Raw genomic sequence first — 17897 nt, 5'->3', positions numbered from 1 at the left:
TCGCTCTTCGCCGACCACATCAGAGCACTGACTGAGAGATTTGACTCGAAGTTAGCTGGTGTGGGGAACCCCTTAGTCCGGCAACTCGGGAGGCACTCGTGCCGAACGAGGGCTATCATAGGTCACCCAAGGGCAACCGAGGGGGTTTGGTGTTCAGCTGGCCAGCCGAGGCTGTCCCCAAAAGACGGCCAAGTCGGCGCAACGAGTGGTCTGTCCACTCGGCTACACTTACTGAGGTTTTCCGTGCTTTTCCTCAATTGTAAGGCAAATTCCAGAGTATAACTCAAGAGGGGCACGGCCCGTTATCCCCAATCACGGAGACCTTCAGCTTAAGTGATTTCTCCCCTCAAGTCGCAGAGGCCTTCAGCCTAAGCGACCCCGCCCCACTCAGATTCTGGGTTCAAACCCCAGAGAACCAACCAACCAAAATCCTTTGCCCAAAATACAAGTTGCCTGACGGGATAACCACTCATCAGCAGCAACAGACCCCAGACTCCCGCCACGACAAAACCCCCGTTAGTGTAAGCAAATTCCCGTTTTAGTCATAAGGCTCTGTTTACAATTTCCAGTAATGGTGTACCCTAGCAAGGGATGATGTCTCGCGCTTGTTCAGAACTCCGCCCTTAGTTAGCTTTTAGGTTAGTTGGTCGTAACCCGGACGGGACTTGCAATGTTTATGGGACGCTTCCGGAGTCCTTGGACAGAGTCAATGAGTGGCTTCCAGGCGAAGTCCATTCTCCCTGTTGAAGTTGTTAGGATGTAGTTAACTTTTGATGGCATCCTTGATCTTCCGGTCCATGTACGCGGATCTGGGGGACAGGATAGAGTTGTGTTGGAGCTGGATACGATGGCCTAGGTTGAAGCTGTGTTGGGGGACGTCGGATTTCAAAGGTTGCTCCATCCGGATGTGACGCTGGTGCTCCTTGACCCTAATCTCGACAGAACGGCCAGTCTGCCCAATGTAGACCTTGCCAGACTCACACGAATGCTGTATATTCGTGGTCCATCTTGACACAAAATGTTAGACTGATCCCTGTAATCCCATACGAACTGGCTGATTATATTGGGTAAGATAATTATCTTACCCAATGTTCACACACAAATCTTTGTAACTGTCGTCAGCCTGTTTTCAACCTTCCACATCTTTGATTTCACAAGGGTAGAAGGATAGGATTTAGGCACTTACAGTCAGTGATGGACTATGAGTTATCTCAGGATTTACATGTGTGAAGACTGGGCATGATGTTGGTCAGTGGTACAGGTGCAAGCGGCGATTTATCAGTGTATATAATTAAGCATAAGAAAGAAATCAGGTAAAATTGACAAGGTTTATTTTTGGATAGTGTTCACTTAAACTGGATAACCTTCTACATTTGAGTATAAGTTCTTTTAAGTCACTCACTTAACCATACGACACAATATAATCAATGTTTGCCAGAAATACAGATGAATGTTCATAATACTTGACTGACTGCACTATAACATCAAATTAACCAGACCAGAAGTGGAGATGTGATAGAGAATTCCGGAGTCTGCCCCTGCCACCGTTGTGAAGCTTGCGGCAGAGACAGTCTCTGAAATTCATTCTCACATGGCTGATTGCCTAAGGCTTTACAGCATTCAGCCACCATGAAAGATTTAAATCTTATATAGCCTGATAAAAATTTATAGACTGCCAGCTTGATTTGAATATTCATAGAACTTAATTTTTAAGTTTCTTCAAAATTTTTGTAATAATAAATACTGCCCAGCTTGTGCCATCTGTTATGTTTAGTAATTAGGATCTAAGTATTTGGGAATTTGATATTTTGGAGTACCACATGTTCATAAATCTAATTCTCCCTTGCTTAATTAATTAATTTTAAGTCTGTCACAGGTGACTGGCTAATTACAGTCTTGTTCTTCTGATGATCAAGATGATATGATTGGTTTATTATAATTTATACCTGGTCCATCGAGCAAAGTGATAGCATTAACTTGTCCCTTAAATCCATTCTTCCTCTAATGGAAGCTAAATTAAATTGCAATGTATAAGGGGGGAAGGGGGGGTCAAGGAAATGGCAGGTCATTTCCCAATTTGCCTTCACTTCATTTTGAGGTCACCTAAGCTGGAAACAGTAATATAGAACTTTCAATAAAGCTAAAAGAAACTTTTGGATTAATAATCAGCAGCTGCTAAATTATGACCCCTACAGGTGTCTGAAACCTACAGCAGTTGTTCCTCGTCATAAAAGTAATTTTTAGTGAAGTAAAAACTTAAGCAGGGGTAATGATATAATGATTCCAGGTAAGTATCAGACCTTGAGTATTGTCAATGAAAACCTGTTACTTGTACTTCATTTAGTGATACTCTCGATAGCGCAGACTGTACGGTAGGTCCCAAAAGTGCTGCTTTGATCAGTTCTGAAATCCGGTTAATACATTGAAATTTATATCTCTTCAGCCTTTAAATCTGAAGCAAGACAAATACTCTCGGGTACTAATGGCTCAACTAACATTTCTAACCTCTTATACATTCAATAACTGACAACAGTAATTCTTTTAATTTTTCAAAATTCTGTGGGAATCTGCAGAAAGTTGCTTCTAGGTTATACTTTTCATTTTCTCTTGCTACCATTTTCAATTAACCCACAGACTGTGTAACATTTTGTATCATGCCGGATAATGGTGAGATCTTCTTTCCACTGCCCAACCACCAAGCTAAAAGACTACCCTTCTTCAGCTGACTGCATCTGCTTTGAAAATCCCCTCTTGAGAGCCTGGCATACCATTGTGACCATTTAACATAGTTATAAGCAACACATTTCACAAATTATAAGATTGAAGAATTTATAGAATTTTTTAAGTAAATACTTTAAATTCAATACATAAATATAAGAAACTTCTCTTACTTTTTTGCATTGGCTATGATATTGACAGTATAATAGAAAGTGACAATTTCAAACTTTCTCATAGTTTTACAGGAAGTAGTAAAATATAGCTGAACTACATGACACATGTATTAAAACTAATTACATTACATTTCTGTTATTATACGCTTTTCTTATATTTTAAATATTTGGCAGAATTATAATTATATACACATAATATATCTGCCTTAGCTGTGTTTAATACAGCTGTAGTTTAAATTTGTAAGACATAAATACAGCATGTCTGTATATCAAATTCCTTTTTTTGTTACAGTAAATTACTTTGAAATAATAAAATAATGATACTGTAACAAAAAACATGTTTAACCATTGAAATCCCTTTTTGTCTTTTCAAACATTCTTGATGCAAAACATGACTATAAAATCACACATCACACACATATAAAATATGCAGTTGCTTTGTTCTGTGTCTTATGTTAACTCCTTTACTCCGAGTCCAATTACATACTGAGGCAGTAGCGAATTCCAAACTGAGAAGTGAGGATGTGATAATGTTACATCTCATGTACAGTAGCAGATGAATTTGGAGCTTACATGGAATGATAACCAGCAAAAAGAAACTAAATAACCTGCCACAGTGCTGCCATGTTCATCACAGTGATGACTTTGTGCCTTACAAACAACCTCGAGCTATGACAGTATTCACTATGAAACAGCTAGTAATATGAACAGGAATGAAGATGGATTTACAAACATATTAACTGTTACGCCTAACTCAGAAATTAAAACATGGCTTCAACATTTTATTAAAGAAAACACAGAACTGCAATATACTTTCAAATATCACACACAGTATTTAATGAATACTAAAAGTTTCTTCTTCTTATTCCAGAAAATGTGGAATACAGTATTAGTACCAAAGTGTTTAAAACTGTCTTGAATAAAACACTGAGTATGTTTAAATCCCATTGATACTCATTCTGGTATTATGAATTCTGTCCTCATGACTGCGCAGCAATGGAGTATCTTCATCCTGCAGGGGGGCAACATGATTGAAAGAGTGGGGCTGTGAGTAAACAGACAGAGGACTGGAGTCTCCACAAGGTGAACATGGCCAACTGATGCACTCTGCATCGCATGACCAACGCCGGTATACCATGGCATTCAATAATGCCTGCAGAGGGTTCATCACTGCCTGAAAATTACACTTTTGTACTGTTATTTTTCCTGCATGCACATATAAATGTAAAAGCAGCTGAGACTGCAGCGTAAAGCTCCATGCAAGGTTCACTTTATAATCATGTTAAAATAAGAAGCAAAGTATTAATCTACTTTCACTTCTGCCTACTTTATATTATTACCGTGTCCCTCCCTTTGCCTGCATGCTCACTACGATCTGACTTTGGAGTGAACTCTTTTATTTTTTATGAAACCACTGCACAGAATAGCAGAGTCTATTCTGAGTTTTAAAAACAATGCTTGAGACCTTAACAGTGTAGTTCAGTTTAGTTAGACTGCGTAAATGGGATATTCACTCGTACCTTCATGAGATATCTTGTCCAAATCACATGAATATGTAACTGTGGCCATGATTTTTGTTTTCAGAAACAACTCAATTGTTAAAGTGAATACTCACCATGACATACCACAAAGATACAATCACAGACTGTGGCAAGTGAACCCACAGGGACCAGAGCAGCACTCCACAGATGAGGTTTGGAAGCCAGCAGATGTAGAAAGTCAGGGTGATGAACAAGAATTTGGTCTTTATTCCATCAACGGTATTGCGTTCCTTTTGCGTGTACTGACCAAGTCTGACAGAGATAATGAACTTGACATCTTGGGTTGAACAGCAATACAAAATAGGATTGACAATCATGATGGCGGCCATGGGCAAGAAAGTGGCACCATAGTTTGGCATGATGTGTGTCAGGGCCCCTGACAGAGTGCTGACATCATGACAACTGTGAAAAAAACGAATATGCAGAATGCTGCAACGTAAAATTCACGCTTAAAACCTGATGCTTTGAAGAAAATAACATAGCTGTGTTTTAAGAATATAAACACTGGTTACTGCAAATATTCAGTATAATTATCACTAGTAAGTAAATATCTCCTAAGCGCCTCCTGAAGATAAAATGTAAGATTCTGTGGCTCTGATTCTTTAACCTATAAGAACTTCCTACACATTATGAAACCTCCTCCCCCCCACACACAATCTCAAACCAATTCCTCACGTGCAGCTTACTAATTGCCTTGATGATGGAGGCAGCAAGAACCTCTGAGACATCAGTAAACTTCTAACACACAGCACAGACGAAGACAGTCATCTTGATGTAATAATCTCTGTTTAAGGATCTCAGACCTCTGTTGGACTGTACGCACTTCTTTAATATTTTATCAGGGTTGAAGAATTGGTTCTGATTCAAGACAGTCTTCTTTTCTTCATTGCTGACAGCACTCATGTGGCCCAACTCACCAGAGTACGTATCTGTTGCTTGGTACTCTATTTCAGCAACAGATCTGTCTAAAATTGAAAGCATCCAAAGAATGTTTGCAGTTCAAGCTATAGCAGATTATTATGGGATTGTGTGGCAATATATATGAAGGCATATCATCTACACTGAATGTCACAACACTTAATTCAGACAATGACATCTCAACGGCCTGTTCTACGTCATTCTTTTTTAAACACGTTTAGATCCTCTTCCATTCTGTTAGTGCACAAACAGCTATGATGATAGTTTAGGAACTACTCACAGTGTACACCATCACCTGAAGATAAGTCCCTCATCTACAAGTTTCTGTCATTAATGTGAACTGCAGAAGCTCTGACATCTTCAATAAAGACTGCTGATATTTTTCATTCATTCAGTATGTTATTCAGAAAATTAATATATAGCAGGACAGCTTTTCTTTAACTAACTTACTTTAAACAGTTAATCTATTTTTATCTAGTTTTTACTATTCCAGTTTTTACCTATGACGTGTTTTGCAAATAGTACTAGAGTATGTGCAGTTTCTGAACAAATTAAATTCCCATGTTACAAAGTTGTTTAGAAGTTTGACGCTCTCAAATATTTTTTGGGAAACTTCAGTCCACGGATGAAATACATTATATTTAGCATATAACCAACTGTTAACTATTAAATATGTTTATTCTTTCTGTGTAAAGTTACACTTCTTTCACATAAATTGTTTCTACCCAGCAGCAACAGCGATTCACAGTCATTCTGCGAGCCATTCTGTAGCCCAGACAATACCAATATGATATGGCCAGTACCTTCTACAAAACCAAATGCATTACCACAACCAAAAATAAAATTATTTGTAAGTAACATTTATCAATATTCCATGAAATTTGGATATACTTAGATGTAGATTTTAATGACAGTTTTTAATTCATTTTGTTCTGTTATAGTCTTGTCCAAAAACTGTGTTTATAGTTTTACAACGTAGTCTTATCATAAAGTAAATATTTGATAAACAGTACAAAAACTGTGTAACTTGAATGCAGACGTCCAATAAAATGAGAGTTCAAAATATTTGGTCATTCGTCATTATAACACAGGCAATTAAACATCTGGGAAGATAAACATTGCCTCCAGAACTGATCAGCAAAGAATTAATTTATTTCAATTTAACCATTTATATCACAATGTTTTCAATTACATTTGTGTACATTCTGTAGAACTAAAGTAGCGTATTTACCTTATTGACAGTTTACCTTCAATTAGGAAAAGGAAAACATTTATGTGAATGCGCTAGTGTCAGCATAACAACATAACATTCTGAGATATATGGATTGCTATTATAAATTACAGCTGAGCTTTTATGTTGCTAGTTGCTATCGTGATAACATGCAATGCTTGTCTTGCACTTTGATTTTCTTTTCTGTGGGTGCAAGGCTCTTACAACTTCTCACAAGGAGCCCAAGAGGTCTGTTACATCAACTGCTAAATCACACTTATTACATAATGCACAAAGCCTATATCTGATGCTCCTTTTCATGTTTGTGGTTGGAAGTAGGGGATGGAAAATCAATCCATTATCAAATATCAATTGTTTTGTCCAGAATTATTTACCAAACACTAAATTAATTCTGAACATATTATGAAATGGTGACTATGCCACATTCACAAACATGCGTTTATGCATACGTTGATGAAAAGTGCTCGTTATATTAAAAATGATGACATTTCTGAAAAATATCCCTACATCTTACATTATTACAGATACCGAGTATAAAGAAAAGAAATGGACTTTCCTTTATACGCCATACTTGTTAAACCAAACTTTCACTGTGCTGTATTAAAAGAGGGAGGCTGACAATTGTTTAAAACATGAAGCCTGCTCGTTGTTACCAACAAATAATACAAAGCATGCAATGTGTGACTTGTTAATGATTATACAGTAAATTCACTGATGGAGTTAAATGCAACCGTCACTTCCTGCCTTCCAGCTGGAACTGCATAAGTCATCACCAAGTGCTACAAGGTCTTCCCAGTAGGAATCAAGTATTGCTCCATAATGTAAACTCACCTATGATAAAGCAGTTTCAGCTGGGAGCCAGTAGTAACAGTTTTATTGAAATTTATCAGGAAATACGCTGTACAATGAGTTATATGTACACCAAACACAATTACCTCCTGACTAACTAACTAGATGGCTTACAGAACCCATAGGTTCATCACCGAACCAACCAAAACCCTCCAAATGACACTGTACTGGGCCAACAAAATCCAGTCTCCTTCAACTCCTATCTCCCATAGATCCCGCCTGAGATTATCCTCCCATCTACGTCTAAGTCTCCCCAGCGGTCTCTTCCCCTCAGGTTTCCCAACCAGTACCTGGTGCACACCTCTTGTCCCATCCATGCGTGCTACATGCCCCGCCCATCTCATTATTCACGACTTAATCACCCTGACAATATTGGGGGAGGAGTACAAATTTTTAAGTTCATTATGCAGTTTTCTCCATGCCCTATCGGCTTCTCTCCTAAGCCTAAATATCTTCCTCAACACCCTATTCTCAGATACCTGTAGTCTATGTTCCTCTTTATTGTATTCATATCATCCCCCAATAAATTAACATCATCAGCATATGCCAATAGCTGATGTGTCCCATTCAATTGTAAACCCTGCTGCCTATCTTGGACTTTCCTGATAGCATATTCTAGCGCAAAGTTAAAGAGCAAGGGAGACAAAGCATCTCCTTGTTTCCGACCGTTCTTGATGAAAAATGAGTCAGATAAATATTTACCTACTCGAATTTTGCTACACATTTTTATTAGACTCACTAGCTTGTTTTGTATACCAAATTCAATGAGAATATTGTATAACACTTCTATCTTAACAGAGTTGCAGGCTTCCTTGAAATCTATAAATAATTGATGTATGGTCCCACCAAACTCCCATTTTTTCTCTAGTATCTGACGAATGCAAAAGATCTGATCAATCGTTGATCTGTTTCGTCTGAACCCACACTGATGATCCCCAATAATTTCATTCGCATATGGGGTTAATCTTGCCAAAAGAATGTTGGATAGAATTTTGTATGAGGTTGACAGCAGCGAAATTCCTTAGTAATTACCACACTCAGTCTTGTCCCCCTTCTTATGAATAGGAATAATTATGGATTCCTTCCATTGTTGTGGCATCTCTTCCTTATTCCAAATTAAATGAATAATCTTATGGATCCTCATATGCAACCTTTTGCCACTGGATTTAATTAGTTCTGCTGGAATCTGATCAATACCTGGAGATTTATAATTTTTCAACTTCCCAATGGCTAGTTCAACTTCACCTAAACTAGGTTCTGGCACTAACATTTCAGCTGTATGTATTTTAATCTGTCTAACATCATCAGCCTCATAAACACTTGAGCTGGTTAAAGACACTTTTTTCCCACCTATTTGGATCTGCAAGTAATTTGCCATTATCATCCTTTACCAAATTAGACAGGCTGATATCCTTTCTTAAAATCATTTGTGCCTCTGTACAGATCTTTGATATTTTTGTCTTTACTACTTGTGTCAAGCTCAATAATTTTGCATTTCAGATATTCCTGAATGTTCTGCAAGCTTCACATCTCATGCTACATAGATTATCTGTATTTGTTTTGTTCGGGTCCTGCAACATTGAACTTTTGTTTGCTTCCTTACATCTATTCTTTTTGAACATTCTTCATCAAACCATGGTTTATTTTGCTTTTTCCTCTAGTATCCAAATTTCTCTTTGGCTGAAATTTTGATACAGTTTCTGACATTTTCCCATTCCCTATTGATATTTTTCTATTATCTACTGGAATATGATCTATCTGATTGTGTGTGCTAAGTTCTGGAGAAGTCCAAGTGCATTTGAGAATATCACAATAAGGAAATTTTGTACTATATATAATTAGATCTTCTGACATAGCAAAGTTTGTTGCTCTAACACCACAGTCATTACTAAGTGCATGCAGACTCTCCCTGCCTATTGTGGGTTTGAAGATATCCTCCCTCCCAATTTTTGCATTAAAATCTCCGAGCAGAACTTTCATGTGATACTTGCCAAATGTATCAAATACTGATTCCAATTCTTCATAAAAGCTATCCTTGATATCATCGCTTTTGTCCTCAGTTGGGGCATGAACATTAATGACAATGATGTCGCACTAACGTCCTTCCAAAATCACATAAGCTAACCTGTCACTAACAAATTCTACTCTCTTAACTGCTGTCCTAATTCTGCAATGAACAAAAGAACCTGTCCCTAACTGATGATTATCACAGCCCTTTCTCTAGAAAAACTTGAAATTTTCCACTGGGATCATGCCCTCCCCCTCCAATCGCACCTCCTCCACTGCCACTAAATCTAATTTATAATTCTCTAATTCCCTACTCACTGGTTTCAGTGTCCCTGCCCTACAGGGACTCCTAACAGTTTAGGTTCCAAATCTCATATCCTTTTTCAATTGCCATGGTCGTGCCAAAGAGTCCATCCTGGTCCGAGGCTTAGTTAATGTGTTCGTAACAATACAGTTTTTATGGTGAAAGTTTGTTAGCCTCTCACTCAACCCCCAAGCTGAAATACCACCCTTCGTCGGCTGTACGCGACTGCTTATTCAATATATTCACAGCTAACCTCCATAACTGGAGGCTGTTCCTCCATCCGCAATATGAGTACACACCATCCTGAGGTAACAGTGACCCAGCAAGCATGGACCTCCTGAGGAGCCCTCATTATTTTATAGGGCACTGTATCTACAGATAAAGCGGATGATCGTGCAGTACATCTCAACATTCTGACGTGTAACACACATCACACCAGAAGCTGTGACTTACTTTGCGTCAGGTGCATAAAGAACAAAGAGTCCCGCTGATGTCAATAAAGCAGGACTTAGCCACGCAGTGATGTGGTAGCAAATGGGGCATTCGCTCTGTGACTTCAGCATCCGTCTTACATCAAATGCATAACACAGTGTCCAGAACCAAGTTGCAGTGTAGAAGAATTGGATCCATGCCTGAGGAAAACAGCACAAAGTCATCATTATGTAGAGTTAAGCGCAAATATAAAAATCCAGAAACTTATGTTAGGAAATGAGTCCCAAAGTCACAACATAATAAATGTAAAATTTAGATTATTCTGGACTACAATATGGCTACTGCCTGGATTAAGAGCATTTCACTTGCAAACATTTGAGTGGTAGATGTTTATCATAACTTACGCGGATACAAATATATGTTTCAGAGTAATTAATGTCTGAATAACTGCTTCCTGTTTATTCCTTCAGCTGACTCAAGGTATCTCCACCAAAGAACAAATAAACGCTCAGAATCAAAGATGTTTTCATGATCATATTAAGTTTACAGTTCAGGGAGTTACTTTATATGGGACTTCTTTGTGTACCAATTACAACCCATTTTAATGTCCTGTTTCTTACCAGATGCTGGGAACATTTTCATATTTCATGATCATTGTTCTAGAGCAGTACGTGTGGGGAACACGAAGACATCTTAGGGGGTACATGAAATTTAAAATTTTTATATATATTATTTTATGATAAATACTGAATAATCAGTAATGTAATTTATTTAATTTATTTTAGATGTAGAATATATACTATGTATAACTTGAATTATACACCAACAACTTTGGGGGTACAAAGTTGAAGAGAAATTATATCTGGGGGTACGCGAACAAAAAAGGTTGAATACCACTGTTCTAGAGTATGGATTCTCAACCCATGAGTCGCATTTGGCCTGCCAATGTGTTTAGTGGGGTCTGCACACATGTTTGTGATTTTTCTTATATTTTATTACTCTGTACGATAACAAATAGCTGCGACCAAAATCAAATATTTATTTTAAATAAGTTATTAATAAAAGCATAGGACTATCACCAATGTGGTCAGTTGTTTATTCCACAAGTGAGGCTCACATAAGGTTATAATTTCCTTGCATTGCAGCCACCACAAAAAAAAATGAAGTTGGCTAGTGAACACAGAGAATGTTTTATACGTGGACACCACTGTATAGCAGTTTGACAGTGTTTTAAAGTAAGAGTGCTGTTTTCTTATCAATACAGTGAAACCTCTATCAATCGTTCCCGGAACTATCGTTTTCCCGGATGCATCGTCCGTTTTGTTCGGTCCCGAATACATCCCATATAAAATAATGTTACATTTTCCCGCTTCTATCGTTCCTCGAACTATCGTTTTATCGCATCGATCGTTCAAAAATCTTAGTCCCGGCCCACAATTTTCCCGCAATGATCGTTTCTGAGAATTTAAAATGCTGGGTTTTGAGATAAATTAATACCGAAAGACGCATAATGTTTTTTGGAATACACAGCAGCGGTAACCTGTTATGTCGCCCAACCAGCACAGATTCTTTTGGAATGAGGGGTCAGCGGTGCAGGGGTGATAGTTGGAGAGAATGGCGGCGCGCATTGCCAGAAATTTTACGATTTTAATTTGGGTGCACTCATATTTCGTTCCAGCGATGCCAGATGGCATGTGCAGTGTGAATTTCTTCACAAATGCTTTTATTACAAGTACAAAGGAAAGGCTGGCGGCACTTTTCATTCTTCTGGTTCATCTCGTTTCCAGCGGTTCAGGGTCTTCTACAGCTACGTTTCGTTGAGTTCGGCAGTAATAGTATTTCCATTCTTCCTGTTATTGTCCGCAAAGGGGGTTGGAGCGATGAGGAAGAGGAAGACGACGAATGCGAGCCCGAAGCTTTGCCGAGTTTTGCCGAAGCGCACGCTGCATTGGCGAAAGTGAAGTCGTTCTTTTATGCGCATAATATTAGTGAACGTGACGAGGAAAACATTTTGAACGTGGAAAGGGCTCTGTTTGGCCTAAAACGTAAAGTTTCAACAAACCAGTTGTCCATTAAAGACTTTTTTGGTAAAAAGAAGTAACTTTGAAAGAGAAACATTGTTTTTTTTAAATTTTTAATGCTTTCCCGCATTCATCGTTTTTATTTCCCACCCCCGCCGAAAACGATGCATCGAGGTTTCACTGTATCTATTTATTCAAGTATGGTTATGACAAGAAGGGGAGAAAAGTGCCAGAGGAAATGTGAGATTTTCAAGAAAAATTTACTCTTGAGCACTTCTCTGTGAAGTTTAGACAAAAGGCACTTTGTTTAATTTGAAACAGATGGCTGCAGTGAAGAAAGATTATAATCTTAAGAGGCATTAAGGTACAAAACACTCTTCAGAATATAATGAAATGGAAATATATTTTTGGAGCAATAAATTACAACAATTATAAAGCCAACTCTTTTGTTAGAAATTTAATTTGTTGAAGGAAATCATACAAGCAGAAAACAGTGTTAAAGTTAGTTATCTTATTGTGAAAAAAGTTTGCTGATGTAGAATTCGTAAAGAAGTGTTTTCAGTTCACTGTCGATATTATTTGTCCAGGTCAGAAGCAAGCAGACTGAAACACTGGCTTATCAAAAGACACGGAAGAAGGGCAACTAGAAGAGTTGAAAAGTATTTTCAGCACCTTATGTACCTTAAAGAAGGATTACTTAAGATACATTAGGTACTGAAAATGCTGTTACGCCAACTAACTAACTAACTAGATGGCTTACCGAACCCGAAGGTTCATCACCGAATTATCCAAAGCCCTCCACCAGACCCTGTCCTGGGCCAACAAAATCCAGTCTCCTTCAACTCCTATCTCCCATAGATCCCGCCTGAGATTATCCTCCCATCTACGTCTAGGTCTCCCCAGCGGTCTCTTCCCCTCAGGCTTCCCAACCAGTACCCGGTGCACACCTCTAGTCCCATCCATGCGCGCTACATGCCCTGCCCATCTCATTCTTATCGACTTAATCACCCTGACAATATTGGGGGAGGAATACAAATTTTTAAGCTCATCATTATGCAGTTTTCTCCACGCCCCATTGTCTTCTCTCTTAGGCCCAAATAACCTCCTCAGCACCCGATTCTCAAACACCTGCAATCTGTGTTCCTCCCTCTGAGTGAGAGACCATGTTTCGCACCCATACAAAACAACAGGCAAAATTATTGTTTTGTATACTTTAATTTTCAGGTTCTTAGAAATCAGACGGGAAGACAAAATATTTTGGACTGAGAAGTAGCAAGCATTTCCAGAATTTAATCTCCTCCTAACTTCCTCACAAGTATCATTTTGATTTGTTATTGTTGGTCCCAAATATTTGAACTTTGTAACCCTTTCAAAGGACTTATTAGCCACCCTAAGATAATTCTGCCCGCCTGTCTTCTGACGACGAGATACTAACATGTACTTAAGTTTTTTTCTGAATTTACTTCTAGCCCCACCTGTCTACTAGCCTCTAGTAAAACTTCTGCGTTACGCCACGGATTATTATTATTAATGTACCTTAAACAAGAATTACTTCTGTAAGCAACATTATCCAGTTGATCTTTGTAATGGCGAAGTGTTTTCTTTGCGGTACAGACTGAATTCTTAACCAGTGATGTGTGTTGTGAGAGACCACAGCAGGAATTATAACTTATTTTGAATTATTCTCGGGCTACCAGCCGTGTAAAGTGGATTAATGGAGAAAACACTAACTTTTCGAGAACCATCTTCGTCCTCGTCCTCAGGGTACAGTAGTTGTAGGAGATCCCGTCCGTGCTCAGTGTCTACCTGACCCAGTTCCGTGTTTTTGGCTGAACGTCAGCCAATCGGACCTGATGTACGGAGTGACGACTGGATAACTAACATGTTTGTCAGCGGATACCAGGTTCGACCCAATGAGAAACCCCCGTCTCTGAAGTTCAGTGTAGCCGTTCTACGGTACCAAAAAGCCGTTTCGAACAAAATCAGCAGGCTTCCAGCTAAATACATCAAGACGGTTCATGTTCCGCGAAACAAAAACAAGACATACTCAGGTTGGTCAAGGACGATTTGGCTCTGAAGGTCCCCGGCGTGTATCGAATTTCGTGTGAATGCGGGAAAGAATATTTGGATCAGACTGGGAGATCCATCGAGGTTAGATGCAAATAGTATATGAGATAGAAACGTCTCGAGCAGCCGGAGAAATCAGCGGTTGCATAGCTCAGCATAAACATGGACATCACAAGGAAGCAACTGAAATTCAACTGAACTCCGGGATGGATTTAAAATTCTCTTGCACGTCAAATACATCTGGGGTCAGGCAGGTCTACCAAAACTTAAGCAGTCTCTCAGAAAACCCACATCATGAGTTAAGGGTGTGATATTTGGACAAGCTTCAGCCTCAAAGGGTTAATTGTCATCTTCAATGTCAAATACATACTCAGTGTGATTTCAGGTTTTCGTGGTTATGAATATAAAGACAGGAATATTGCATCCTGGGAAATATCAGTTTACTTATACAAAACTATATGACGCGATACCAAAAGGCTTTCATCTTTAAAGACCACATTCTATTAAAGATTTTGAGATGAAACTGGCCTTATGGGAACTCAAACTAAGAATGAGAAACTATTTTCACTTTCAAACTTAAATCAAGATAAATGTAAATGTGGTTCGTAACAGAGAAATATGGTTACTGCATCAGGATGATGACTGAGGAAGCTAATGGCATATTTTATGACTTCAAAGCAAGAGAACTGTTAATAAGAATGTTTTCTTCGCCTTTCTCAGTGGACATTGATGCCACACCAAGAAACCTACAATTTGAATTTGCCAGTTTTCAGAGTGACTCAACACTAAGGAAAATTTCTGTGACTCATCAGTCATTGACTTCTTTTCAAAATATGTTTCTCCCCCAAAATGTCCTAAAATCAGTAAAGACGCTTTGTTAATGTCGTCAACTTAAGCAATTAGCAATTGTTCAGCTTAATGTAGAATGTGAAATCAAGAAGTAGGACGTGTCTTACTGAGTCTTGGAGTGACACACGTGAATTTCAACAACTGACATCGATGGTCTGCACTAGGAAAAACAATGTCAAGTATTTCACTACTGACTGTTTTGATGAAAGAGAATTAATGAGGAATGTGTGAACTTCTAAGTTAGTATCATTTTTAATAAACTGTCATTAAGTTTCAACAAACTACTCTCGCTTATAATCCTGCAGCCCAGAAGTCAATAAGAATGGGGAAATGTGGTCCTAGGCCATGGAAAGGTTGAGGACCCTTGTTTATGGGAGATTGTACTGCATTATGTTATATTATCCAATTCTTATCAAATATCACTATAAAAGAAATATTATTGTGGACATTAATATAAATATATTTACTTACAAATATTTATCTGAGTTTGAAAATAATGCCTGTCAGCTGATCAATTTTATGTTTTAACTGTAAAGCTTCTTTAGTGTTGAATGAGCTGAGATTATCATAACGGTATTTGGAAAGAGTCAAAGACTCAAACTGTGTACATGCAAAATACTACAAGCCTAGACAGAATATTGTTGCTACACCAGTGTTCTTGGTACAAGTCTTGTACAATGTTAACACGTAAATGCCTCCCACTTTCCTTTCCAATAAAAAATATATCATCACCTGTTTCTCCTACACAAATGTTTTGTAACCAAATGACAGCTCAGATGTCATGAGGCACACAATTTTCTAGTTCATGCAAAACTAGTGAATCTATTTTTAAATATGGCAAATTTTCTGCAATCATCAGCATCACCTTTGTATGTAATAGTAAAAAAACTGTGTAACTTACAGACGAAACTGCGCAGAAGACAACACTAGAGAGGCTGTCACTGACAGCTGGCACTAGGTCTTTGACATAGAGCCACAGAAATGACCGGACAAACACACCTGCAGAACACCAGACACGTTTGAATTCTGAAAATGTCACCTCCAACAGTTGCTTCCTTCCTGATATTTACCACTCAACTCAATGCACTGCAGCAATAAGGAATACATCCAGTTCAAAGAATATATCCGATTTCTTCAGAAAATACATTTCCATTCATCTCTTTTGTTGGTATTGGCTACACCTTCACCCAAAATGTTAAAACAGCCTCAAGAGGTGCTTCATATATATTTTCTGATTGTTTATTATATGTTTATTTCAACATATCAGAATTAATTCTACGATTTTTTCATTATTCTGATTACAGGTAGCCCTCGATTTGCGTCGATTTTGAAACTAGCAAAGTCAAAATATATTTTACTATTATTTATAACGTTTTACAATGAATCTCGTACTGATTCTTATACTAAATCTTAATTCTTACATCGCAAATTTTGAATAAAAATTATAAATACAGTCATCTCTGCAATTACGTATGTTTCATTAACGCGAATTTCCTCCAATGAGATCGATGAATCGGTAAAAGCTGTTTGTGAAATGCAAACTTTTGCATATGCGAGTTTGCTCTTACGCAATTTCATTCTTGGCGCTTTAAACTTTCATAGGATTAATTTAATCTCTGCGGCGGTACCGGGGCTATTTTTACTACGCGATTTTCTATAGGTCGGCGTGACAGCAGAGATGACTGTACACATCAATCACATGAAAGAATCGCGGGGACCAACGAATTGCCGATTGTAAGTGTATAAAATATATTTTTCAAATTCCCTTTATTTTATTTACGTTATTTCAGAGCTTTAAATGTAATGCCATGATATTACTTGTCAATGTTTGGATGCTGGGAAAGCATGTCATTGACTTCCAATTGATTTACATTATAAAAGAGTTTCGATTTACGCCGGTTCGTCCAGGCGTAAATCGAGGGCCACCTGTAATTATCTTTCTTCATTTTATACTAGGTGTGTTCTGTCGTAGGTCTAATCTTCGTGCACATATTTATGTTTGTTACTGCTGGTTGTGTTGCCATTACACTTTATTTCTCTATTCTTTGCTGTTTTCTAATTCTCCTTATATATGTGTTGCTGTTTACTCTTGAACTAGAGTTTGTAATAATGATGTAGTACACACACAGCATAAGGAACCTAAATAACATATAGCAACATATGACTTATACTAAGGACACAGCAACAAACATATAAACAAATTGTTAACTAATTAATAAATATAAGGAATCACTATATAATAAATTTAACTATTTAAGGTAATTATAATGTTAAGTATTATTTGACGTACAAAATAGCTGCAAATTTACCAATAAAAGCAAACACAATCTCAGAATTTAATATTGAGTTGTAACAATAATACGAAACACTTGTGTCAAAATGGATCCAGTTGGAGAAATTTATAATAAAACAGTGACACACTTAGCAAACTTAAGCACGTGAGTATTATGGCCTGAAGACAAACATGTATCCGCATGATGTAACCCATAATTCAGTGTAGTGGAGATAAGAAATGGAACACAAATTATGAAGCTACTCGTTATGCTATTTTTCAATTTTCCTTCATTTAAGATAAGAGACAATTTCTTCACAATTATACAGAAGAAGATGTAAAAGTATATTTTTGTATACTTACGTTATCTGATAAGATTATAACATGAAAGTTTCAGAATTAAATGGTTATTTACTATTTTTTCTCGTATTTTAGTTTGCAGACATCAACACATATACAGTAAAACCTCTGTTAACCGACCCTCGATTATCCAACTCCCGCATTAATCGACCGAA

The 17897-nt window shown here is 37.7% G+C and overlaps 1 protein-coding gene across 7 annotated transcripts in view; it reads right to left on the bottom strand.

The window, feature by feature from the left end:
• Window positions 1-1314: 1314 nt before the first annotated feature.
• The window catches only part of LOC110835614 (G protein-coupled receptor 143), a 32094-nt gene continuing 15511 nt past the window's right edge, over window positions 1315-17897 (bottom strand). For 4 of the 7 annotated variants that reach the window (XM_087346910.1, XM_087346916.1, XM_087346911.1 and 1 more), the window contains 4 exons: window positions 16012-16109; window positions 10195-10373; window positions 4507-4834; window positions 1315-4065 (listed from right to left, as the gene is read on the bottom strand). In XM_087346910.1, coding sequence (XP_087203036.1) covers window positions 3829-4065; window positions 4507-4834; window positions 10195-10373; window positions 16012-16109 — 842 coding nt within the window. In that variant the 3' untranslated portion in view covers window positions 1315-3828. The remainder of the gene's footprint in view (window positions 4066-4506; window positions 4835-10194; window positions 10374-16011; window positions 16110-17897) is intronic. The other 3 variants (XM_087346913.1, XM_087346915.1, XM_087346914.1) reach the window with 2 other exon arrangements.

This window comes from Zootermopsis nevadensis, unplaced genomic scaffold (genome assembly GCF_977971745.1).
Source record: "Zootermopsis nevadensis isolate Lab colony 2312 unplaced genomic scaffold, Znev_1.0 Znev_ptg000011l, whole genome shotgun sequence".
NCBI lineage: Eukaryota > Metazoa > Arthropoda > Insecta > Blattodea > Termopsidae > Zootermopsis > Zootermopsis nevadensis.
Note: the sequence above shows the minus strand (reverse complement) of the source record. Positions and strands in the feature narration are given on the sequence as shown.